This window comes from Gymnogyps californianus, chromosome 2 (assembly GCF_018139145.2).
Source record: "Gymnogyps californianus isolate 813 chromosome 2, ASM1813914v2, whole genome shotgun sequence".
Lineage (NCBI taxonomy): Eukaryota > Metazoa > Chordata > Aves > Accipitriformes > Cathartidae > Gymnogyps > Gymnogyps californianus.
Window position 1 is genome coordinate 9,672,779 of NC_059472.1, and position 26,337 is coordinate 9,699,115.

A 26,337-nucleotide genomic window follows, 5' to 3' on the forward strand; every position below is an offset into this window, starting at 1 on the left:
GTTTAATACACGCACATAAGCACATGCATGCAGAACCCTACCAGGCTTTCCCCCCTTTGATCTGGCTGACAGGGGGAATTTCCTCTTAGGATATGTCTTATATTCCAGTAACTGCAGGATAGTGATCTGGATGGATTTAAAATCTCATACAATATAACAGCTCCCTATTTGCAGCCTAATTAGATTTATTGTGTACATCCACAGGAAACATCTCCATCCTGTAATGAGAAAAACACTTTGAGATCTGCTTGTGAAAACCTCTACATAGAGCTATGAATTGTTATTCCAAGTGAAAAAGTTATACAGAATAACCTTACATGTGCTTTTTCAGGTTTTTAGTTTCTTTTGAATGTCTCAAACTCAAGTGTCTTTTCTAGTATTAATTTCAATTGTAGCTTCACCCATCAGGCTATCACTCCTACCGCTTGCTGTTTCAGATAGCAAATCAAGAATAAAATGCTTGTGAATGGTTTGACTGCTGTAGATTATAAAGATTTCACTTGTAGTGCATTAAGAGATGAATTTAATAGTTCATTTCCTTTTAACTTCTGCTGCAATTAACATGCAAGTCAAAGGTCTTTTGTATTAAAAGAAAAAAAAATCTCGTCTTCAAAGGAATCCCATAAAGCATCAAGAACTGTCTACTGCTTTGTAAAAAGTATTATTCATTCAGTAATGCGGGTGCTCCAGGGATTCACGAGTCTTAACAGCATTACAGGAGAGTGATGGCGTGTGTAGAGGAGAGACACAAGTGAAGAAACAGCTGCTCTCTGAAACCTGGTTGGAAAAGGGTGAAAGGGTGAAGGGAAACTTCTGGGTGGCCCAGAGAGCAGTGTGAAGGGCAACAGTTCTGTTTTGGGAAGATTTTTCAAATTATTGAAACGGCACTTATTTTTAAATTAGGATAAAGGCCCTCATTTCCCAACCAAGAAGAATGGTCGTCTTTTCCGATCGATATCTTGTTTGCTTTAAGGACTCTGTCATGTTTCATCTCTGATTCTGAAAAGAAACTATCAATCATCCACAATGAAAAATTGAAAGAATAATTTGAAAATGAAAAACTTAATTCACTGTTTTTAAAATGTTTTTTTTTGTCTAAGAGTTGAAGATTTCCAACTTCTTAATGTCTTTCTGAAGGTTAATTTTCAGGGAAACTGCAACAATTGCTTGAATAGACAGACTAATATTTTTCAGTACAGAACAGCCTGGCTAATATATTCCCAGTCAGCACCACTGCCCACAAAGTCATAAGTAAAAGACTTGCGATGGTCACAGCTGCTAATCCTTTTTAAAAACTGGAGTAATAGCCGAGTGCATGAGGAAGGAGTAGACCTGGAAGAGAGAGGGGGAAAACACAGCTCCATGCATTGGTTAAAAGGTGAATTATTCATCTCTAGCCCCTTATCTCCCTCCATAAAATCCACATGCTTAGACCGTCTTCTGACCCTTGTATGGGGGTATGTGTATCTGTGAAGGGAGGGAGAGAGAAGAAGAAATTCATTTGCATATGAGGGAACTGTTGCTTCACAACATAGAGAAGCAATAACATACACAGAAAAAAGAAGAACTAAAAGAAAAAAAAAAGTGGAAAAAAGTAAAAAAAAAGTAAAAATCTTATTTTAAAATATATACATTAAAATTGACATTTCTTGCTACCTCTTTATACTATAACTGACCTAAATTTTTTTCTTTCTTTTTTTCGTTCCTTTTTTCCTTTCCTTGTTCTTTTTCTCCCCCCCCCCACCATATGGCATCATTGAGGTATGCAATAATTTAGCTTCATTGCCTGCAAACTGTAAAATATTTCATTGATATTTTCACTGTACTGAGAAAAATCATCTGCAAACCCCAGCAAATGTTGATTGTTTCCATCATCTGTTAAGCTATGTGTCCTCGTCCTCTTTCTCTCTGATCTTTCAGTCCATGAAGCCTTGCTTTTCTTTTACCATGGCTTTCATTAATCAGTCTGAGTGCTTTTACTAGCTAGTGTTACAATTTTTAATCCATTCCCTTATGCACTTTGCTTGCTTTCATACAGACATCATATTGAGATATGCATTCATTTGAGAAAAATTATAGACAGGTTTTAAAAAAGAAGACTCAATCAATACCAGAAATTCTTTTTTTTTTTCTTTATTATTAGAATGTCTAAATTGTTTCCAAGGAGAAAAGAAAAAACAGAAGGAGTTATAGGAAAAAAACCACTAAACAAGAAAGGAGGAGATCAAAGCTAATTTGCTCATATTCTGTCATTTCCATCATTACTGAAGTTTCACATTTCATGTTTGCATGAAGAGATAGACAGGCTATATGTCAATTGTTCGCTTTTCCTTGTTTTAAATATTCTGTGAAATCAGTATTTAAATAAAGAAGATGTATAGTAACACAAGTGTTCCTTCATAATGTGTTAGATATTGAGGCTACCTTCATTGGAGAACCCCGGAGTGCTTTGCAGCGCACACTGCCAGGCTTGCAATCCTGAGGACATAAATAGTCCCACTAAAGTGAATGAGATCATTATTTGCATGATTAAATATCATAACATTAAACTGTACATAAATGTTACTGCTGTGGGTAGAGAGGGGGAAGGAGGAGAGGAGTGTGACATAAACTTTCAGGTGACAGAAGAGGAATGAATTCTGCCTGATTTCATCCTTCAAAAGCCTTCTAGTGACAGTATTATTTTTAAATGGCTTTTAGTGATTTTGTGACACTGCCAAGTCATTTAGCTCTGTTTAAAAAAAAAAAATCCAATAGCAACAAAGATTGAATAATGCACGGTACTAATCTAGGGCCAACTGAGCCCTATCAGGACTTACAGGACTCAGGAGGTACGTGTGAAATTACCTTGTTGGACCCCCAGCTCGTCCACCCTTCAGTGGCAACCAGGGCTTTGGCAGTCTCATCTCCCTCCAGCTCCCCAGCATGGTCAGCCCTCCTTACTCTGCAGAGCCCAGAGCATCGCTGCAGTGGGTCCCTATGCTCAGAAAGATGTTGTCCCCTCTTGGTAGCCCTGCAGAAAGGTGTCCAGTACTTCTGAGGTTGAGATTCAGAAATACATGCGAGAAATGTGCACACCGACTGTTACCTAAATGCACTGCACTACTTTTTGCCATCACCAGTGAAGAGAGAGTAGGCTCACCAAACACACAGATGGCACAGAGCTGGCGAGGACTGCTGGCGTGGAGGAGGGCAGGTTTAGTATTCAACGTGTTCTAAGCAAATTGGGCATACAGGATGGAAAAACTACAATGCATTTTAGCGAGGGCAAACGCAAGATACTTCATGTAGGCTGTTATGTACATATGGAACAAATAACACCTGCCCAGGCCTTGAGGACAGCAAAAAAGTTTCAGTAGGTCATCAGTTGTGGATAAGCCTGTGATGGGAGGAAGGCAGACAGCTCACAGGATGTATAAATAGGAGTGCAGATCATAAGACATAGTTCTTAGACATAAGACTTCTTTCCACTGTAGAACTGAGTTGAGTTGCGGGCATCTCACAGAGAGGAAAAAAGAAAATAAAATCATGAAACAAGTGTACAGAATCCAGAATAAACCAAAAAGAACAATCAGAGACCTAGAAAATGTGACTCTTGGGCAAAAAAATGACAGAAATTAGGTTGTTTAGCCTAAGAAATGTGAAGGGTAAGAGGGAACGGATGGAAGAGATGTTCATTAAATATGTATAGACTACTGCCAGGATAATCTCTTCTCTCTGTCCATGGTGGACAGGATAAGAAGTGATGTGCTTCGTGAATTCTGCAAGGAAAATTCAGGTTAGATATGAAAATGATAAGGATGGAGAAGCATAGAAATAGACTGCCTGGGGAGGTACAGAGCCTCCATCACAGGAACAATGGTGAGGGTAGAGCTCACTCTGCCATGGGGCCCAAGGACCCTTCCAGACTGTGATTCAGTGATTACAGCAACATTAGAGAACTGAGAGCTCCCTATCTTAGCTTCATCTTATCTCTTTTGAATGGGCATCTCCTTAAGCTGCATTACATATTTGTCTCCTTTTCCTTTGATTTAGCATGATTTGTGTTGAGCAATCTGAATGAGCAAGACGCTTTCTTTCTGTGCTCTGGGGTAATATCACTAATAATTATAATTTCTTCTATTAAAAAAAAAAAAGTCTTTATATAAGACTTCCCCACTTATAGTAACATTTTCATCTTCAAGTAGTGTTGCGATTTCCATGGGATTGATCTAGGAGTAAGGATGTGTGTCTCTATTATTATTGTGAAACTAGTGTTAACCCTTTCCAGGTTAGCAGGGTCATGCTGAACCACAGGAAAGACCCATCCCTGTTCACAAAAGCACCACTCATTCCTTATCTGGGCTCTCAAGAACAAGAATTTCCTCTGCTTATATCTGTACAAAACCTGCTTCACACATGGGACACAGACTTGGCTGGAGTCCCCAAATCCATTGTAGTGCAAGTACAGAAACAATCAGTGAAATCCTTCCTAAATCTCCATGTCTTCCTTACAATAATAATAAAAGGTGAATTAAATAATGACAGTCAGAGTGGTGTTCATGGAGTCTCAGGCCCACTGAAAGTCAAGCATCACATGCCATGTTCCAGCACCCAGACTCCCAACAGAAGCCAGAGCTCTGAGCGGGGTAGCACAGCTCCCTTCCAGGCCGTGCCTCTGTCCACACACATCCTCACTGCTGACAGAAGGCAGCTGCACATTTCTCTCAAAGAATTCAGCAGACATCACTCTTGTCTTTTGAAACACAAAGAAAACACCTCTCCCTTAATTTGCAATAGTCTAATGTGTAGACTATTTCTGTTTCAGCTGCTTCTAGCGGCAGCGTTTCAGCTCCAAAACTGCCTTTCCCCAGGACAGGATTCAGCCACTTTTTAACAAGGTTTATTCTGGGCAGAGGAGGGATGGGAGAGGTAAAGACGGATACCTCCTACCCCTCTTTTCCACGCTGTGCCACCGTGCACAAAGCATCCAGGTTTGCTGGCACAGACAGAGCCCACAGGCAGAGGAGCAAGGACAATTTCACCTACCAACATGAGGGAGTACAGAGTGGCTCTAACTCCAGTCTCTGTGCATGGGACAGAGTTATTTAGTTTCTGTTATTTATCCAGTGGCTTTAATGTAAATGCTGACAGGATAGGAGCCATCAAACCTACAAACACACTCACTTAACACAGGATGGTTAGAGCCACAGTCCTGGCAGCGACAGCCCCTTTCTCAGAGGGTCTGAGCTTGCCCAGGCAGAGGCGGAGAGGTTCCCAAGGCTCCCCCACCCTGGGCAAGAGCGCTGACACCCAAGCAAAGGCCTGAGGCGGCTCTCCCTTGTGCCTAGGCAGCGGGGTGCCCGACTTCAGAATCAGCTCTCACTTAGCGTAGCGGATGGGCGAATCTGCTAGGCACTGCGGGACAGTCCGGGGCACCTATAGAAGCGCAGCTTGTAGAAACCGAAGTGACACACGGAGGAGCCTCCTGGGACCAGGGAACCTGCCCCGGGCTCCCCCACGAACCGCCGCCCGCTGTCCCACTCCCGGCGCCGCGGCTGCGGCTGCTTTAACGGGGCAGGGGGGGTGCGGGCAGCCCCGCCGACGTCGTGGGCATCAGCTGACCGCGCCGGGCTCTGCCTCCTCCCGGGCCGCCCTCCCGCAGCACCACTCCGGCGGCGGCGGCGGCGGCGGCGGCTGGCGGCTCCGCCGTGCCGGTCCCCGCGGCTCCCGGGGCAGCACCCGCCGCCGGCTCCCCGCAGCCCTGCAGCCGCCGCGCTCCCTGCGCGCCTGCCCCTCGCCCCTTCCTCCCTCTCCTCCTCCCTGCTGCCGGGGGGAAGCCCCAGAGCCGGAGCCCTCCCTGCCCTGACCCGCGGAGAAGTTGGGATGCTCCCAGCGGTCTTCCCAGAGCTCTGAGTTTAGGGCGGGATTTTCGTTCCCCGCTCTTTCGCTTTTTTTAGGCTTGGGTTTTGGTGGGATTTTTTTTTTTTTCCTCCTTTCTTTCTTTCCCTCCTTTTTTCTCGTTACCAAGCAAGCCGAGCGTCTGCGATGGATGGCAGCCCCGAGCCCCCCCCGGGCAGAGGCGCCCCGTGAGCCAGGGCGGCGCGCCCGGCGGGGCATGCCCCGCCGCCGGGGGGATGCGGGCGGGCAGCCCCCGGCCGGCGACTCCGGCGCCGTGACCGAGGATGCCCGCGACCCGGCCGCCTCTCCCCTCCCGCCCGAGCTCGCAGGGCTCCCGCTGACCGCAGCCGCAGGGATTACAGCAGCTCCCGGGGACCAGACCTCGGAGCGGAGCCCCGGGATCCCCGGAGAGAAGAGCTGCCCGCTGTGAACGGCTCTCTGCAAGGCGGCTCCCCCCACCCCTCCGCGCCTCCAGCCTCCGCATGGGGCTAGGGATCGCCGGCCGGGCAGCGGGGCTGCGCCCGTAGATGCTCCGCTCCTCCCTCCTCCTCTCGGGACCCGCGGCTCGGCTCCCTCCCTGCTCACCGCCCCGAGGAGGGCGCGCACCCAGCCCGCCGGGGCGCCGGGGCTGCGCCGCAGCCGGGCTCCGCGGGATGTGGCTCCGCGGGGCGCCGCGGGAGCGGGCGCGGGCGCGGGGCGAGGGCCGCCTGCGCTGAGCCGGCGCAGCCGCCCCGCGGACCCCAGCGGCAAACCAGCCCCGCCGCCAGCCAAACCGCCGGACCCGGGGACCTGCCTATAAATGTGATCCCCCCACCGCCACCCCGCCGCCGCCACCCGCCCTTCTCCATCCCCTCCCTCCTCTCCCGCGGCTCCATCCCTCCCCCCGCTCCCCTCCCAAAGACAGTTCCCCCCCACCCCCCCACCCCCCCCCGCCGGTGCTCTGCCCCCGCCAGTCACCGCCATGGAGCTCTCGGAGGTGCGGTGCCTGAGCGACAGCGATGAACTTTACACCATCAACAGGACCCCCCCCGGCAGCGGCAGACCCCAGCGCCTGCTGTGGCAGACGGCCGTGCGCCACATCACCGAGCAGCGCTTCATCCAGGAGCACAGCAGCAGCAGCGGCGGCAGCAGCAGCGGTGGGGGCAAGGGCTTCAGCTCCGAGGAGACCTGCTGCCCCAACCACCACCCCCATCCGCCGCACCACCACCACCACCACCACCACCACCACCACCACCTCCGGCGACAGTCGGCCGGCCGGAGCCTGGGCGGTGAGCGCCACAACAACGGAGGCACCAAAGTCTTCCCGAGCGCACGAGCAGCAGTGGGGACCTGGGCTTTCTGCCCCTGGACTGTGCCCCCAGCAACTCCGACTTCTTCCTCAACTGGGGCTATACCTATCGCGGGGTGATCTTCCCCACTCTCCGCAACTCCTTCAAGTCTCGGGACTTGGAGCGCCTTTACCAGCGCTACTTCTTGGGCCAGCGGCGCAAATCTGAGGTGGTCATGAACATCCTGGACGTGCTGACCAAGCTGACCCTGCTGTTCCTCCACTTGACCCTGGCCTCTGCTCCCATGGACCCCATTAAGGGCATCCTCTTGGGCTTCTTCACTGGCATCGAGGTGGTGATCTGTGCCTTAGTGGTGGTCAGGAAGGACACGACCTCGTACACCTACCTGCAGTACAGCGGTGTGGTCACTTGGGTGGCCATGGCCACACAGATCCTGGCGGCCGGCCTGGGCTGTGGCCTCCTTGGGGACGGCATCGGCTATGTGCTCTTCACGCTTTTTGCAACCTACAGCATGCTCCCGCTGCCACTCACCTGGGCCATCCTGGCTGGGCTGGTCACCTCTGTCCTGCAGCTCGTCATGCAGCTGGTTATCCCCAGGTTGGCCGTGACTTCCCTCAACCAGGTACCGTGGTGAGGAAAGGGTGGGAATCCTCCTCTTTCTCCATCATTCTGGGTGAGAGGTGGTGTGGGGTGTCCCAAGAGGTCCTCTCCCTTTTATTCAGGTGCTCAGAGGTTCGTTACCTGGAGGGGAGACCATAGGCAAAATGCAACCTTCTCCTCTCCCCCTCCTCAGTCCCCCACTGCCTGTCCCAAGTTTTCACCTCAAGCTGGGGATGGGGACGCTTCCTGACCACTCTGTCCCCTCTCCTTGTACATTCACTTCACTGTTATCCCTTGAAATAGCTTTGGGGAAGGGAGCTCCTAGGGCAAGTGGGGAGGATGGGTCATTTATCACTCCCCTCCCTTACTTCCATTAGTGGTCCATGGCATGAGATGACTGTCTTGGCCAAACTCTCCCACTGCTCATCTCTCATTTTACTTGCTCATGTTTTACGATTGGACTCGATGATCTTAAAGGTCTTTTCCAACCTAAATGATTCTATGATCACATTGTTGTGCTGCATCCTTACAAGTGATGTCTAGGACAAGAGTACTGGTTACGTGGGGGAGTGGTGGTGCAGTGCAAACCGCTGAGAGGCACCGGGCAAGATATGGGTCTGAGGAGTTAAAACCAGGACTAACCTGACTTCACACTCACCTGCCTTCTTCCATAAAAAAGTGAGAATGCGCTGAGCTCCCGACATCCCTGCAAGGCAAGAAAACACTGCCTTTCTAGGGCAACTTAATCCTGGAGATTCTTGCTGCTCCCTTCCCCCCGCCCCTTCCCAGACTGTCACAGCTCTGTGCTACCGATATTTCGCAGCAGATTATCATCTCTGTTTGGCTAGCTCCGGGGAGTCAGGGAGAAGGGGGTGGAGGTACTGGCAGATAATCCCCAAAGGAGGGAAGGTACAGAGGAATGTGTTGTTGGTGGCATGTTGTTTACATGAATGCTGGGATGCGCAGCTGGGAAGTGGCTGATCTTGCACCTGGAAGTTTTGATGATGATGGTTCTTGGGACACATCTACCTCCCTCAGACCCTGGCCCTCCTGAAACCCCTTGCCCACCCCTGTCCATCCCCTTCCTCCACGCACTTGTTAGCTGTGGGCTGCCTGACCTCACTTCCCAGCAGCCAGGCTCACCCTGTTTCGGGAAAAGCTGCCCCAGCGTGTTGCGCCTGGCTGAGCTCTGTGGATGCGAGACAATTAGACTGCGCAGAGCTGTTCCCCAGCTCTTGGTAATGTGCTGATGAATGAACTGCGGCCGCACGCCGTGTCCCACTCCCATGCGCTGCCGGTGCTATTAGTGCTGGGTCAAAAGCTGCGTGAGTTATGCTGATTTCTTAATTTACTTCCATGTCCTATCCTGGAGCTATGAGTAATGCGCTGCTATCTCATTATGCACAGGTATCACGGCTGTTTAGTCAGTCCGCGCGCACACACGCGCATTTCCCACAGACATTCCTAACAAAGACGTTTCTCAGGAGAGATACTAATATCTTCATTTTGCAGCCCGGTACCTCACCAGTTGTGTGAATGAACTGCCTTTGAGCGGCGCACAATGAGAGATTACCAGACAGATGACTGCCTTCAGGAACTACCTATATAAATCCCCTTAACAGGCTCCGCACAGCTTGCCACACGTCGGTGTTGATTTACACCGGCTCCCCCCTTCCCAGAGCCCACTTAACGTCGCCTACTTGCGCGCCGCTTCGGCCCTTTACCTCCAGCCCGCGATCGGAGAGGCCGGACCCTTCCCCGCCCCGGGGGTTTGCTCCCCACCCCGCTGCGAGGGGGGGAGCTCGGAGGGGGGGGGGGGGGACGACGACACGGGGACCCGCTCCCTCCCGCACGGCCGCAGCGCACCCGCCGCGGGCGGCGCTGCCCGCCCGCCCCCCTCCGCGGCAGATGCGCGGGGCGCGGAGCGCGGCCGCCCGGGCGCTGTCCGCCGGCGCGGTGCTGAAACCGGCGCGGCGCTGCGCGGCCCGAGGGCTCCCTCCAGCGGCCCCGGCGGCAGCCTGCCCGCCGGCCCCCCGCCCTCCGCGCCGGGCCGCGGCCCCCGCCGGCTGCGCCCCCGCGCACGGCGCTGCGCACCCTCTGCGCCGGCCGGCGTCAGGCGCTGTGTGCTCACCGCGCGGGTCACGGCTCGGCCGAGGGGCTTGGGGGGGAGCCGGGCCCGGCGCCCAGGGAGAGGCGCAGCCCCGCGTCGTTACTTTGTGGTGTTGCACCGGTTTTTTATTTCTTCCAGAGAACTGCAGAGCGCTTTCAAGTGTTAGAGAATGAGGGCTTTGGCGGCTGATGAAGGGTATATAACTATCACTTTACAGGCGAACACGGAGAATTTAAATGACTGTGTCATCAAGGTTATATAGGAAATCTTTGGGACAACACGGATTTCTTGGTCTTGCAGGCAAAGCACTCTCTTTTATCACAGGGCTTATTTTCCCAGGTAAAATACTGCATCTTCCCTTCAGAGAAGCCTTACAAGACTAAATGAACTATTTGATTACGTAGTAATACCTGTGACCATCTTGCTATGCCTCAGGATGCAGACAGCTGCTTACACTGGACCAAAACCAGGAATTAAAGTATACACTGAAAGAAAAAGCAGAGGGTAAAACTCTGATTGTAGTAGAGATAATGGGTTTTCCACTGATTTTTATGAGACCAGGATTTCATGCAGAGAAAATACTGAATTCAATTCTGAGCAGAAAGAATTGTCTACCCTGGAGTCAGTTTATTACTGTACCCGATAGTATCCATGGGCACAATGGTTCTGATCCTCTTCTCAGTCACACGGGTATAAATCAGTTATAAGTCTGTCTAAACTCATAAAGTTGCAACAGTTTATACAAGAGGAAAATCAAGTGCTGTGATCCGTTTTCCCTTAATCTCTTAATTAATCTTAGTTTTCATCGATATATATGTTCCCAAGCAGTTCAAATCATTAGTAATGCTGAACACAAGCATGCAGTACTACTGCCTCATTCAGCTATTTGTTGAAGTTAACAAAGTATGCATTGTCATGAATCCAAGTAAAGTCCACTCTTCACCATTTTTTCTTGCAGTAACACTTAAGAGGTCATCTGATTTTTCTTCCCTTGCATCTCAAAATTAATTTGAACCACCATCCTAGGTGAAGGTGAAGAAGAAAGACTGCCTTGAAATTACATTTTTTTTAAAAAAGCCAAACACAATTGGTTTGTGTTAAAGCAAACACTTTTGTTTTAAAGTAGACTCACTAGTTTCAGTCCTGCCGAGTGCTCAGTGCTTCTGGGGAGATATGACCACCCTTAAACCCAACCGACCCCAGCCTGAAATGCTGAGCAATGTGCTGCTGCTCAGCCAGGGGAAAGCCATGAAAAAAGGGCCTGATACCATGATCTAGGTAAAGGCAACAGTGGTACTGGCTTGACTAAAGATTCTGTCAGGAAACAAACGAGAAATACAAGATCTTACTGGTAAACAAGTAAAGTGCATTGATTTGTGTGCCTGGTCAGATACCGTCCTGGGGGTGGTGTTTGCCTCTGACATTCCCCAGAACGAAAGTTTAATTTGTATTACATTCATTCTTACTTTTTCCTTGGTGATAATGTAGTATACAATCCAAAATTTCTAAGACCATATATGTGTTCCAGGCATATGGGGAAGAACAAACAACTCAGAGCTCCTTAGTGTTATGTAACATAGGCAGATGATAATATAAATATGAATTTTGACAGGCCTGGAATTATGTAAGCTACAAACATACTCTGGATTTTAATCTTCTGCCTGTGCACTCTTCACTCACGTGAGTAAATTCCACCGGAGTCAGTAAGCCTACTCTTGTGAGTAAGTCACCTGCATAAGGGATACCTTGAAGGATCAAGTCCTAAATTACACATATTAAATAAAGCGTTAAAAATACATTTAGAAATAACCTTGAAATGGGTAATACCAAGACAGGGGAAGCTCATTCTTTTCCCTTTGTTAGCGTCTGTCTTTCCAAGTCTAGGCAGTTCTGTGAATTAATACAGTGATTTTTGCTCTTTTGTTTTTTTCCCCAAACCCTCTTTCAGGGTTATTAATAGAGGAAAAGGCAGAATTCATGAAGTCACAAGGAGTCCTATAGAGATAAATCTGTATAATTATACAGTGGCAACTGACAGCTTTTACGTGCGTATTTCAGCTACGCATTTTCCCAAATCTGATCATAGATATCAGTATATGAGTATGTACAAAACACTCGTCTCTTCAAAATTTCTGCCAAATGCTTGTAGAGTATCTGTTAAATCTGTAAGGTATAAGGATATTTCAAAGTTGGTTACCATTTGAGAATCAGAATCAAAACACTTCACCTTGATCCCTTACGGTTGCTTTCATAGCATTATTTACTATTCGTTTTTCTGCCATAGTCCATTGTGGGTGACTTATAACCTGATCGTGTGATTTTAGACTGGATTATGATCTGGTTTCCTTTTATATCCTGTAACATCACCTGACCAGTATCAGTGGGTCACAGCATAATTAGATTAGAATTGGATACACTTTTCTCTGAAGCAGCTGCATCATTGTTGTGCTAAGTAGGGCAAATGCATTAGTTATATTTACAATTTGATGATTAATTGCCTTCAGAGAGTCCCTCCAAAATGGAGGAACTCAGGCAGAAACATGAATGAAACCTGCTTTTATCAGTGAGTTTCAGCCTACAACAGTTAATGCACTTGTTCTCAGTGAAAGTTACTTTGCTAGATTTGATGTGACGTTCTTTCTGCTGTCAGGACACTTCTGGGTTGTTTTTAAGGTTTTGTTTATTGCTTGCTTGTTGTTTCTCATGGCCTAGAAAGAGGCATATGCTCTAAAATAGCAGCATCTAATGCAAAATAATCACACACTGGAGCAGCGCACTTACAGCTGACAGTTAACAGCAGATCACGCTGGAATGATCCTTATTAGCCTGTACAGAAGACTGAAGGGGATAAACATCTCCATTCCATCCTCTTACTGCACTTCTCAGCCCTGTCAATGATGTGATCTGAACAGGAAAGAGAAGAGGACAAAACTAGAACTGTTTAATGGATTCTTCTCTTTACAGAGGGCAGAGAAGGTGGGGAGTGGAAGGACTCCTTCCTTCATTTTCCTTATTTCCAGAATAGCTGGCTAAGCACAAGAAAAACTAGAGTGTTTCATGTAAAAGGTGAAATTTAGTAAACAGAAAGGAATTAAGCTTTTAAAGTGACGCTTAGACTGATGGAAACTCCAAACCTGAAAACCCTTAATCAGCTCCTGCCTAGTACCCCATCCCTGCAGGCACCTTGCTAACATCACATTTCTTTAAGTGCAGTCTTCTTGCACTTAACTGCACTTCTGTTTCTGAGCATCCCGTGAAGTGCCTCAATGACTCAGTGTTAAAGTTACCACGCAGCCTAGCCAGAATCCAAACACTATTCTAGTGGGAACACATTTTGCGGTTGTACTATACATACTGTGCCAGCCTGATGTCAAAGCCAGATGAAAAGGGGATTGTGCTCTTCCCCTGTGTAACAAATGAGGTGATAAAGATGTTCCTGGGATGTGGCAGACCAAGGTTTAAATCCCTTTTTCCCCAGAGGGCGTTGAAATCCACCTCTTTTACCTCACCAGAGAGTTTCCAAAGCAAACCTTCCCCCATTCCGAGCACAGCTGTTCTTCTGGGAAGATAAAAAGTTAAGAACCAACAGGCCAAAAAAAGAAAAAAAGAATAATCATGACTCTGTAACCAACTGATTAAGGAATTCATCTCTGGTGATGTCCTTGCTGAACATTTTAGTGTTTTATATAATCCTATTAAATCATTCCCTCAAGCACATGTCCCAACCAGAAGGCTGTACACTCTGGTCCCCTCTCTCTGACCCGATGAATCCTGAATCTCTTTTTCAGAGTAGTGCAGCTTCCCCAGAGAATTTCTCTCCCTCCTTATCTGCTGCCCCTCCAGCTCCTCAAAAGCAAATACAGCCTACAGGGAGAGCATTTCCTCGGGAGGCAGGAGATATTGAATGAGGGGTGAGCCTCCAGTCATTGTGCTGCTATACAGAAGATATATAGCTGCTTTAAAAGACAATGATAGTCCCTGTCCAGCTTTTGAACAAGAAGATATAGGCAGTGCCCTCAGGGGTGGAGGGGAAGGGGGCTTGGGGCTGAGAAGCCCAAGTATAGGGGAAAAACTTCACAGTGGATCTCTAAATCCTGGGGAAAAATGAGGTTTAAGACATACTCCATGTCTTTAATAGTTCCCTCCTAGTTAGCTCTCCTCCCATTCGTCACGCTGGCTATTTTATATTCAATATCTGAGACATTAGATTCTTTTTGCATGTTGTGTAAGGATCTGTAAGAGCATGGTGGCATTCAACATAGGCTTCTAGCTTAAACTTTAGTAGTCATGTGTCTGCAAATGAGGTGCACAAGGACCTTGCTTTGTGGCTTCTGAGGTTTTTTTTTCATCTAGCCCTTCCTTCAGAGACAAACTGTTTCACTTGCTCTGTTCTTGGTGCAGTGCAGCTTGTACCCATCCCCAGCGCAAAAGGGACTGTAGAGTTGCAATCTGGCCCAAGGAGGGAGATGAATGCAAATCACTGAGTTAGTGGTGCAGTGAATCTTGAGCATTTTGGCACCCGCCTCACTCATTCAAACCAGGGATAAAAGAGACCTGGCTGTTCAAAAGGGATCGAGCACAAAAAGTACTTAGCATTTCTTGAAATTAAGGATCTTACTAAGGGATCTTATTAGGGTCTGACTGACTCAGAGACTCCCAACAGCTTGATTTAGGGACCTTATTTAAAGCCCACAGAGTGTCATATAAAGAATCCCACAGATGTTAGGATTTTTAGGTGAACCAAGAAGATCACTTCTCAGGACCCTCTTTAGGGAAAGCGTGGCTCTGAATCCACATTTCTTCTGAAAAAGAACAAACACGGACATCCAGCTCCTCCAGGAATCTCTCAGAATGAGCGCTGTCACTCTTATCTCTCCAAACACCCAGGTCTGCAGACAGAGATACCAGTGTGGTGCTGCCTAATCTAGAATAAAAAGTATCGGGAAACGTACACAGGGTGAACTGCAAAGCCAGGCAGCCATTGGCTGACAGAGTAATATTTCATCATGCGAGTTTTGTTCATTAGCAACTATTTTAAGGAGTGCTGCTATTTCATTTGCCAGCTTCTTCTGCTGCAAGGTTTCACGCAGTTAGCCCTAGAGGAGAGAGGAAGGCTGCTGAGTTCATTAATTAACCATTGCTGCAGTCTGAGAAGCAGCTGAAGCATATCAGTGTAAAAAAAAAGCCAAACTAACCCAAGACAATTTTTTTTCACAACCCCAACAAATAATTGTACTTCTCCCAAACAGTCTGACGTCAATGTTATAATTTTATATGATGCTCTTAATCTAAATCTAGAGAACAGTAGCCCCTGGTATAAATGAAATACTATTTGAATGAGTTTAATGATTTAATTCTTTTACCTCAATTTTCTTTTCAGTTTTGATTTAATCATTATTTTACAGTTCTGGATTTTTCAGTATCTTTACTTTCCTTTGTTTTAACAGCACAGTCCCTTAAAAATAAAATGCAGAAATCACTCTTTACTGAAATCAGTGGAAGCACTCAACAGTGGCAGAATCCTAATTAGGAAAATCAGTTTGTTTCTTTGGAGGGATCTGGTCTCCAGGCACTTTATTATTTCTCCTTTGTTGAAACTCTGCTGCTTTGTTTACCTGGGAGCTACTCAGGGACGGAGCTATCTATTCTGTGCTGCTTGCTTTAGTTCTACCACAGTAGGAGCCTCATCCATCAATCCAGAGGTATCATCACAATGCAAATAAGAAATAATAATAACCAGGAAAATCAATCAGAAGAACTACATGATATTATACTGTGTACCAGGTGGTTTATAACTCTGGAGTAAGGATCTTAGGTAAAGAAATTACTTGGATCTTATGGCAGTTAGTCAAAAAACTGTACAAGATCTAGATATACACATTCTTTTATCCTGTGATTCTCTGTCACATGAAAGTATCTCTAATGCTTACTAGTATTAATAATCTTCATAAGCATAATAGATAGGGTTATAATTGACATAGAAATCATCCCACACTTGCTTAGTGTGGATCTAATTTAATGTGCCAGACATGCATATTCTTTTAGAGGAAGGAGTGTTATTCACCACAGATTTCAGCTAGGGACTGGGAATGAAGATCATTCCCATTTCATCACTAAATTTATCATTGGCCTGTGCTGACCCCCACACATCACTTTATGTTTCTGTGCTTCATTTGATTTGAAAATTTGCCTTTCTCAGTTGCTGTAATATGTGACTAATACGTTCAATTGCTTTGAGATTTTTGTGCAAAACATGCCCATCACTTTCCATGATGCATTAAAAGAGGAATACTGTGTTGACTTGTCAGCCACACACATTTTTTGTTAAATAGTGAATACATTGAATGTAGTGGGAATGTTTGCATATAACTTCACTCTTTTTTAAAAGACCTGGTTCCACATAATTCTCTTAAGGGCTGGAAGGCATGTCCTGTGAGGAGTGGCTAAGGAACCTGGGTTTGTCTAGTTTGGAGAAAAGGAGGCTGAGGGGTGACCTCGTTGCTCTCTACAGCTTCCTGAGGAGGAGAAGTGGAGAGGGAGGTGCTGATCTCTTCTCCCTGGGATCCAGTGACAGGATGCATGGCAATGGTTCAAAGCTGCACCAGGGGAGGTTTAGACTGGACATTAGGAAGCATTTCTTTACCAAGAGAGTGGTCAAACCCTGGAACAGGCTTCCTGGAGAGGTGGTCGATGCCCCAAGCCTGTCAGTGTTTAAGAAGTATTTGGACAATGCCCTTAACAACATGCTTTAACTTTTGGTGAGCCCTGAAGTGGTCAGGCAGTTGGACTAGATGATCGTTGTAGGTCCCTTCCAACTGAAATAGTCTATTCTATTCTATTCTATTCTAATCTATTCTATTCTATTCTATTCTACTTTAGCCCAATCATCAGTGACTCCAAGATCCCTTTACATTAGTCCATCTGTGCTGAGGGGACTTTAAAGTAGATGCCATATAGTTTATACAAGGCTGTGCTTGCAGCACTGGGCTGCAGAGCCAGACACCTCCTCAGCTGGCCTCCTTGTGACCCCATGCTTCTTGCTTTCACATCCATGCAGTGGATCAGTGTCAATGAGAGGAATGGAGAAGATTCCCACCTTGATTAATTTGTTGCCTTAGTAGGTCTCTTTCCTAGAATTGAGATCCATAGATTCAAACTGCCTCACCTAGAACTGAGGGAAAACCAGAAATCAAGTCCTGATCCTCGTGCAAATGCTGTAAGCTCTTGAGCAAGAAGAAATTCCCTCCTTCCTGGGCACTGAGTGAAATTATCTGAAGATTGTATGTCTCAGGTTGAGCTCTGTGCTGCCCAAAGAGTTAAGCAAAGTCAGGACACATTTCAGGATTCAGTCCATCCTTCTCCCCAAAAGCTATAGCTATATTAACTCCTCCCAAATAGGATGCCTGCATCCAACCTGTGAGGTAGGAAAAGCAGGTCTATGACGACTGCCGAACTACACGTGGGAACTGCGGAGGGAGGATTGGTTGACCATGGCCAGAACAGTGCCTGTAACCGTTCTGATGGTTTAACAGCATAGATGATTGCATTCCAAAGACATTCCTCGATGCTCTTTAGTGCACTGCAGGGATGCAGCCTCCTCGCCTGCCTGTCCTCTGAATTGCAATGAAGCTGAGTGGGAGGTGTATACTTGGTTTGCCTGATCAAGGTGCTAAGCCTACTGGGGCCAGTTCTCTTTAATATCTTTATCAATGATCTGGATGAGGGGATCCAGTGCACCTTCAGTAAGTTTGCAGACAACACCAAGTTGGGTGGGAGTGTTGCTCTGCTTGAGTGTAGGAAGGCTCTACAGAGGGATCTGGGCAGGCTGGATCGATGGGCTGAGGCCAATGGTATGAGGTTCAACGTGGCTAAGTGCCGGGTCCTGCACTTGGGTCACAACAACCCCATGCCATGCTCCAGGCTTGGGGAAGAGTGACTGGAAAGCTGCCTGGCAAAAAAGGACCTGGGGGTGTTGGTCGACAGCCGTCTGAATATGAGCCGGCAGTGTGCCCAGGTGGCCAAGAAGGCCAACAGCATCCTAGCTTGTATCAGAAATAGTGTGGCCAGCAGGACTAGGGAGGTGATTGTCCCCCTGTACTCGGCACTGGTGAGGCCGCACCTTGAATACTGTGTTCAGTTTTGGGCACCTCACTATAAGAAAGACATTGAGTGTGTCCAAAGAAGGGCAACAAACCTGGTGAAGGGTCTAGAGCACAAGTCCTATGAAGAATAGCTGAGGGAACTGGGTTGTTTAGTCTGGAGAAAAGGAGGCTGAGGGGAGACCTTATCGCTCTCTACAACTACTTGAAAGGAGGTTGTAGCAAGGTGGGTGTTGGTCTCTTTTCCCAGGTAACAAGTGATAGGACAAGAGGAAATGGCCTCCAGCTCCACCAGGGGAGCTTTAGATTGGATATTAGGAAAAATCTCTTCACCGAAAGGGTTATCAAGCACTGGCACAGGCTGCCCAGGGAAGTGGTTGAGTCACCATCCCTGGAGGTATTTAAAAGAGGTGTAGATGTGGCGCTTAGGGACATGGTTTAGTGGTGGACTTGGCAGTGTTAGGTTTACGCTTGGACTCAATGATCTTAAAGATCTTTTCCAACCTAAATGATTCTATGAATCTATATAGTAGCCTGCACTTGAAGCATTAAGGGAGAAGTATATCCCAAAATGGACGGAGAGATTTATAGTAGATTCCTCCAAGATCTGAAGGCCCTTGAGAGTAGCCAGTCAAAATTGTTCTTTGAGACTTAGGCAGAACTTAAGTCATGAATCTTGCCCAAGGACATTACTGTAAAAATTTTTTTGACATTTCCAGAATGTAGCTAAATGCTACTCTGATTGATGCTATGATAGTTTCCATGTTCTCCCCAATCCCTAGAGTAATAGCAGCTTGTTGACAATAATGGGAAGAGAAGAATAATTTATTATATGTATTTCATTTGTGCTAATGTAATTTCTTTTGTCTGCTATGTTTCATTAGCCACCTGAGAGGCTACAAGAAATGGTAGAATACATGAAGTGTTCCCATTTTCTATGTGATCGTACAGGATGACAGGGCCTCCAATAATCTTCTTATAATCTTAATAGCTTTTCATGCTTAGAAATTATTTTTCCAATGAGTGATCACTTTCTTTCCTGTAAAAATGTACTTGTGTCTACTTATTTTTAAGGGATAGTTAGGTACATTGTCTGATGACAGCCACTCTTCTTTGCTATTCCTCCATAGTAGAATATCTAAGGTAAGCATTCAGTTACTCCAAATCCCATCAATAATCAAAACAATAAAATTTAAAATCTTTAAAGAGAGGACTCTCAGAGGTAATGTGACTTTGGAGAAGGTGTGGGAAAGAATGCATCTTAACATTATGCCAATTATTTTAATGCCAATAAAGCACTCCTATGCATGAAGATGGGTATAAGTTTAAGTTGTTTGATGGCCTGAGGCCTTGAAGCTTAGTACAAAGATTGTTAAGGTAGATGTTCTTTCCTCTTCAAGCAGCTCACAAAGTTTTTGCTGGCCAGATTGCTTTCCATGGCACCAGAACATGCTAACTTCCTTATTGAATTTACAAATGGTCTATCCAAGTGTCATTTATTAAGAACTCTTTTGATGATGTACAGGAAGGAAGAGTATTTGAGATGACTTCTGGTATTCTTCTGCAACACAAGACTTCTGTAATTAAACTTGATATAGTTGATTTTTTAAAATCCAGAAGCATCCGATATATCTACTAAAATTGAATAATGTCCCATATTTAAATTTCTAAAGGTTCAAACCACTTCATAGATTTACATATATTTGTATTAGATAGATACAAATACTCAGCAAAGGCAATGCTGTGGAATTTCATGTTTTATTCTTTTTTTGGTAACTTGCTTTCAGGTTCAGTAATTACATTTGCAAGTCAAAATAGTATTTACTATGTTCCTAAAGTTTGTGTATATCTGAAGAGAGTTTATAGGTGCAATTTAAAAACGGAAAATACACACACTATTAATTAAGAGACATTTTTTCTAATTACTATCATTAAAACTCAAACTATAATCTGAAAATCAAACTGTTGTCTTTTGGCTAACAGCAATAAGGATTCAGCAGTTGCAGATTTGCAGAGAACTTGCAAGGTGCTTAGTCAGGTCTTAGTGGCCTTTACCATATAATGACAATTCAAGAAATCTCAGACAAAGAAAGAAAATGCTAGAGCATCCTACAAATAAGGAAAGGATTAAAAATCCAAATCATAAACACACATACAAAAAAATTCTCACAGACTTTGCATGAACCCTGTGGTTTATAAAACATGGAAATATAGGTGGTCATAGCAATTATTCCCAGGCTAGTCATCTGCCTAGAGCCCATTTTTCAATGTGATCTAGGGACTTAAAAGTGCAGGGAGGTAGCAAGTGAGATTTTCAACACTACAGGCTAAGGGACTCCTTAAATCACTTAAGTGGTTATAAGAGTATCTCGTGGGACTCCTTAAGTCCCAGTAACTCCCACCAATCTCAATAGAGTTAAGCAGTCTTATACGGTGCAGACAATACAAAACTGGGAGGAGTGGCTGATACACTGGATGATTGCACTGCCATTCAGAGGGACCTTGGTGGGCTGGAGAAATGTGCTGACAGGAACATCATGGAGTTCAACAGAAGGGAAATGCAAAGTTCTGCACCTGGAGGGGAATAACTCCATGCACCAGTACAGACTGGCAGCTGACCAGCTGGAAAGTAGCTCTGCAGAGAAGGCCCTGGGGTTCCTGGTGGACACCAAATTGACCATGAACCAGCAATGTGAAGGCCAACGGCTTCCTGGGCTGCATTAGGCAGAATATTCCCAGTGGGTTGAGGAAGGTGATCCTTCCCCTCTGCTCAGCTCTAGTGAAACACATCTGGAGTGTTGTGCCCAGTGCTGGGCTACCCAGTACAGGAGAGACATGGAGATACTGGAGTGAGTCCAGAGAGGGCCTATGAAGGGCCATCTGACAAATGAGGAAAGGCTGATGGAGCTGGGACTGTTCAGCCTGGAGATGAGAAGGCTTGGGGGGTGGGGTGGGGGTAATCTGATTAGTATGTATAAATAAGTTACTGGGGGCAGTAAAGAAGACAGAGCCAAACTCTTCTCAGTGGTGCCCAGTGACAGGATGAGAGTCAATGGGCACAAACTGAAACACAGTAAGTTCCACTTAAACATAAAAATACCCTTTTTACTCTAAGGGTGATTGAACACTGTAACAGGTTGCCCAGAGATGTTGTGGAGTCTTCATCCTTGGAAATATTCAAAATCTGACTGGATAAGACCCCAAGCAACTTGCTCTAGGTGATCCTGCTTTGAGGAAGGAGGTTTGACTATACGATCTCCAGAAGTCCCTTCCAAACCCATTTATTCTGTGATTCTGTGATAGCAGTACAGGTATTGTTTCAAGTAGACAGATCCAAAGATCTACTGAGGATCTGGAGGGCATGACTAGCATCTCCAAATCCAGCCTGAAGCAAACACACAGCCAGCACAGGGCACAGCTCCTGTGATTGCAGTGTGAGACCTGGTTTAATATACGTGCCGTGCCTTCTGCACTCACTTCAGTCCATTCCAGCCTTGAGTCCTACTGTGGGACTTAACTGCTGTTAAGACCTGTATCACAGAATCATAGAATCATTTAGGTTGGAAAAGACCCTTAAGATGATAGAGTCCAACTGTAAACCTAACACTACTAAGTCCACCACATGTCATCACCTGACCTGGTACATCACTTCTTTGTGAGAGTTGTTCTATGGGCTTATCACCATCACATGGTCCAGAGCTTAAAGCAGCATCCTTGCTTTCCCCATCCCCATCTGGTGACATCAGGCAGTCCCAGAGCACTTACAGCAAACGTCAGGCACACGCACATTCCGTGCTTCTTTTGGGGAACAATTCTCTCTCCACCCGCCAGATCTCTGTGGTATGTGCAATATTAGAGGTGGGAGAGTTTGAAGAATATCAGTAATACATGTCCTTTCCTTCCACCAGCAAAAAGAGCTCTTCCATCTGTACCAACCACTCAGTTTCAGATGGTCAGATTGCTTCATAAGTGTTAGGAGGTATCAGATAAACCTTTGTGTGAACTGTGGTCTCCCTGTGGCTTTCTCAACAGTCTTAGCTGCCAAAGAAAGGTAGAGGCAGGTTTACCCTTAGGCAGTCCGGCAATGCCAGGACAATATTTTGAGCAACTGACACTATCCTTCTTTTAAAAAGCCAGAAACTAAGCTCTCAACAAAGCACTGACGATCTTTAAACACACTGTTCTCAGTTGCAATGAATACTGCTCATTTTCACTGCTTCTGTAGGAAGAGGATTGCTCTAGAGAAAAGGAAGTTGAAGGGAGACCATGACAGCCTTCAAATATGGAAGGGGTTGCTACAGAGAGGAAGAAATTAATTGGTTTTTGTTTCATCTGGAGTTATCAAGAGATGATGGGCTTAAGTTATTACAAGGAATATTTACATTAGATAGTAGGAGAAACCGTGTAACAATAACCTGGTAACAATAACTTAAATAACCTCATTTTGCTAGGGAGGCTTTACCCTGAGGTATGATTAAGCAGTTTAGTGAGGCATTTTTTTAGGAGTGATTTAGATAATATCCAGGACCTGGAGCATGGGCTAAATGACCTGTCAAAGTCCTCTCATGCCCTACCTTCTATAATTAAATGATACTGGCTCCTAATTCCGGCTATGATGCAAAGTGTTCTCAACCTCCAGTTTCCAAAGAAGGAAACCATTTTGTATTTCTAATGATTGCTACACTGAGGCTGATGGATTAGTCTGAACTAGCTTCGTTTATGTAGCCTGAAATGCCACAGCTTCAAGGATTTATAACTGTGGTTTGCTAAGGACATGTTTGATCAACCATTAGCCAATGATACTGCTGATGGTGCAAGAAAATGACAGAATCTAATTGTCTGTTCCAAGAGGCTAACAGCTGGTGAAAGGACTGTATTATCAACAAAATCCTGTTGAAGGCAAAGAAACAGCAAAGAGTGAATCTGCTGAATAAAGAGGGGCCATTTTTACACAGTGAAAAATATTTTTCAGGTCATCATCAGCTCATTTTAATTGAACTTCAATCTTCCTCCTCTTATTTCGTAAACCTGGTCTGATCTGTTTTATTTTTAGATATATAAAATAAATATATAAATATATTCAGAGGATCACCATTATTGTAGATTCTGTTTGTGGTGCATATGGCACTTAATTACAAAGAATAAGAATTTTCCTGGTTGTTCCTGCTCGAAGCAAAGTATGCAAGTACCTGTGCACATTAAAAGATATGGATATTGTCTCTGAAATCTTTGGGACTACAGCTGACTTCAGAACTATTCTTAGATATATGGTACACATGAAAATAATGGAAACAACATAGGCATACAGTGCCAGAAGTAAGTATAGAGATTAGTTCATGCTTGCTGAGTAGCTGGAGCATTGTGAAGAGGCGGAAGAGTCCTGGCTCTTCCTTTGCATCTATATCCACCCTACCCACTGGGGACCCTCATGGGATAGTTTGTCTGTTGCAAAGTTTCTCCTTGTATAACACCCACAATGGGTCCATTAGACCTGAGGCTGTTTTCTGTCGCTGGAGTAGCACAGCACCTTGCTTAGGGCCAAGCACCCCAACCTGCCGGAAAGCAGGGAATTGAGTTTTTACTTTTGAACAGCCACAAAATGTTTCCTTCCTCTCTGATAAAGAAAAAGGCCTTAGCAGCACACAATTGTAATTCAGGGAACATGGTGGCTAATGTTCTCTTCAAGGGCAATAAACTCTGACCTTGCCAAGATATTTTAATCACATTTTTCATGTTGTGAAGGGCAATTCAGTCTTTCAGCAAAATGCCTTTATTTCCTGACTACAAAATCTGTATCAGCAGTTCAGAGCAACTATACAGAAACCTTTAATGAAAGATTTTTAGACAAAATTTCTACTCCTGCCAGATACAGGGATCTCTTTGAAAGATGAATACTTTGCAAATTCATGCTGGATTTTCTGTTCAGAGTAGAGGATGGTATAAAACACATGTGTGAAATACAAGTGCTCTTGTTCTTCTTAGTGAAAGAAAGGTGGTAGGTAGAGGTAGGTCATCCTGGGTTTTTTATCATTACAATAATTTTGAAGATACGCACATTGACAGTTTATGGATTAGGATGCGTTTTTCCAGGAATGTCTGGATGATCCCATCCAAATGCAGTGGTACTGCTGTGCTCCTGCAAGCCCTGGACTGGACTGGCTCCTGAGCTACCACTTCTCACAATTGCAAGTCCTGCAGATCAGCAATGTCTTCCCTTGTGATCCAGCAAAGAGTTTTTATTGAATACTGAGGTCAGCAGGAGCCCTCATCTCCCAGAGGAGGGATTTTGCAACTCTGAGTGGCAATGACTCTTCCATTTCAGTTTCCAGTTGAATTCAGTGGAAACTGGAAGCTGAGAGCTACCATATGCTGCCCACATGCTATAGGTGTCTTCTGAATCTTAAATATCTCTAGGTAACCACATTTTCCCTTCTGGGTGCCACCGGAGTTGTACTAGTCTAAGAAAGACATTTGCACACCTACAAGGCTGAGTTGCCCAGAAATGCAGTAGTTGCACCTCTTTACTACTAACTAGAGAAAGAGAAAAAAATGTGAGGGTTGGGTTTTTTTATATAATCTGCCAAGCACTGAAAAATTTTCAACACACCCACACACATTTTGGTTTTCATTAAAGAAATTTTTTCAAATAGCCCTTCATAGAACTTTTCTGGTTCTCCAGATTTGTCTTGCCTGTCTCCAGATATTGTTCCCAAATTTTTTTTTTTTTAGTATCATCTTGTAAAGTATTTAGTCTGACTGGTTCTACTTTTTTAATTAATATTTTTCTCCTTAAAAAATAATTGGCATGACTTAGACATTTTCTCTTTTTTATAAACTCTTTGTGGAAGTAATACATAGGAACATGTGAGAAGGCAAGAAAGAAGGCCAGAATGCATGACAAAAGTTATTTATGATACAGCTATATTGTGTGTTTATTGCAAGGATATGTTAGTTTTATGCTCACATAATGATTAATCGAGCTGACTTTAACAAATGGATGTGGATGTTCATGAGGAGGGCAACATAAAGTCATTTGAGCTTATTCTTGTTTTTACCCAGAATTGAGTATAGGTTACACATGTGGTTACTGTACAGTGTTGGCCATCAGATATCAGCTTAATATCGACAACTAGCATGTTTGTAGTGCTCTCTATAGGCATGGTTTTAATTGCTTTCAGCACCGCACTAACTAAACAAAAAGAAAAGAACTTGAACAGTGGGGCCTGCCTGCGGCCTTATTTTCCTTTAAGAACAGAAATTCTAAATTTTTTGTAGTTTGAAACATTTGTACATACCTTGGAAAGGGTGTATCTGACCACTGTACTGACTGGCTGGGTGGCAGAAATTACACTTTAAGAACTGATTTCATCCTTCTAGGGAAAAAAAATTCAAATTTTTGTCAAGAAGGAGACATAAGCAATTCCCTGGGATATCTGAAACACTTCATTTCACTTGTGTTCTGATAACTAACAAAGCAAGATTGTTGGAGGAAACTGCTTAAAAAGCCATCAGAGCCAGCAGGCATATCTCCATCAAACAGAACATGCTTTGGATCAAGCATTAAACAATAGAAAATGTCTCACCCTGTCATTAACTGTGCCCTTTCTCCTTGAGCCCTTTCATAGATTTAACTATTAGTGCTGTCTGGCTTCCAAAAAACACCAACCAATTGGGAAGATCAGTTTATAAAACTGATTGTCTTTGGTTTTCTTTTTTAAGGCTCAGAAGTAATGTTCTCTCCGCCGCCTGAAATTCCAGTAAGAAATCCACTTTGTCAGCTAATTCTTGACTTAAAATCTGGGATGGTTTTTGTGCCATGAAACACAGCACTGTCAGCCTTTTTATTTATATCCCAGCATGTCCAAGGCCACACACAATTTCTTTTCAAGCACTCATCTGCTAAGTGCTCCTAAGAGAGCAATGTTTATGTATCATGACTGCTGCTACATTGATCTAAATAGTAGATACATGAGCTAAACACTCACTAAGACCAAACACTGCTTTGCCCAAGCAAATTTCCCCTTGAAGCCAATGAGGTTCTGTGTGAGAAGGTTAAGACTGACCTTGCTCCTGAGTGGGTGCCTTTAAACAACCTGAACTGCAAAAATGTGGGCAGCATTCATGGCTGTGCATTGGATCAAACCGTGTATGAACTTATACACAGCTATCCTGATGTAAACCATCTGGGGGGCTTCTCTTGCTAGTTTATGTCCATTAAGATTTAATAGTCTTCAGCAGCTCTCACTGGTATCAGCAGGATTCATTAGTCATCATCAGAGACAGCGGTTGTTTTGTCTTGTATCATTTATTTAATATTCCACAAACAGTCCAGTTTCTATTTCTCATGCTTACACAAGCA

The 26,337-nt window shown here is 45.1% G+C and overlaps 1 protein-coding gene across 1 annotated transcript in view; it reads left to right on the forward strand.

Annotated features, from left to right (window-relative positions):
* Positions 1-6,841: 6,841 nt before the first annotated feature.
* The window catches only part of ADCY8 (adenylate cyclase 8), a 132,667-nt gene continuing 113,171 nt past the window's right edge, over positions 6,842-26,337 (forward strand). Inside the window, 2 exon segments of the mRNA XM_050892925.1 lie at positions 6,842-7,125; positions 7,179-7,791. Of these exon segments, the coding sequence (XP_050748882.1) occupies positions 6,842-7,125; positions 7,179-7,791 (897 nt within the window).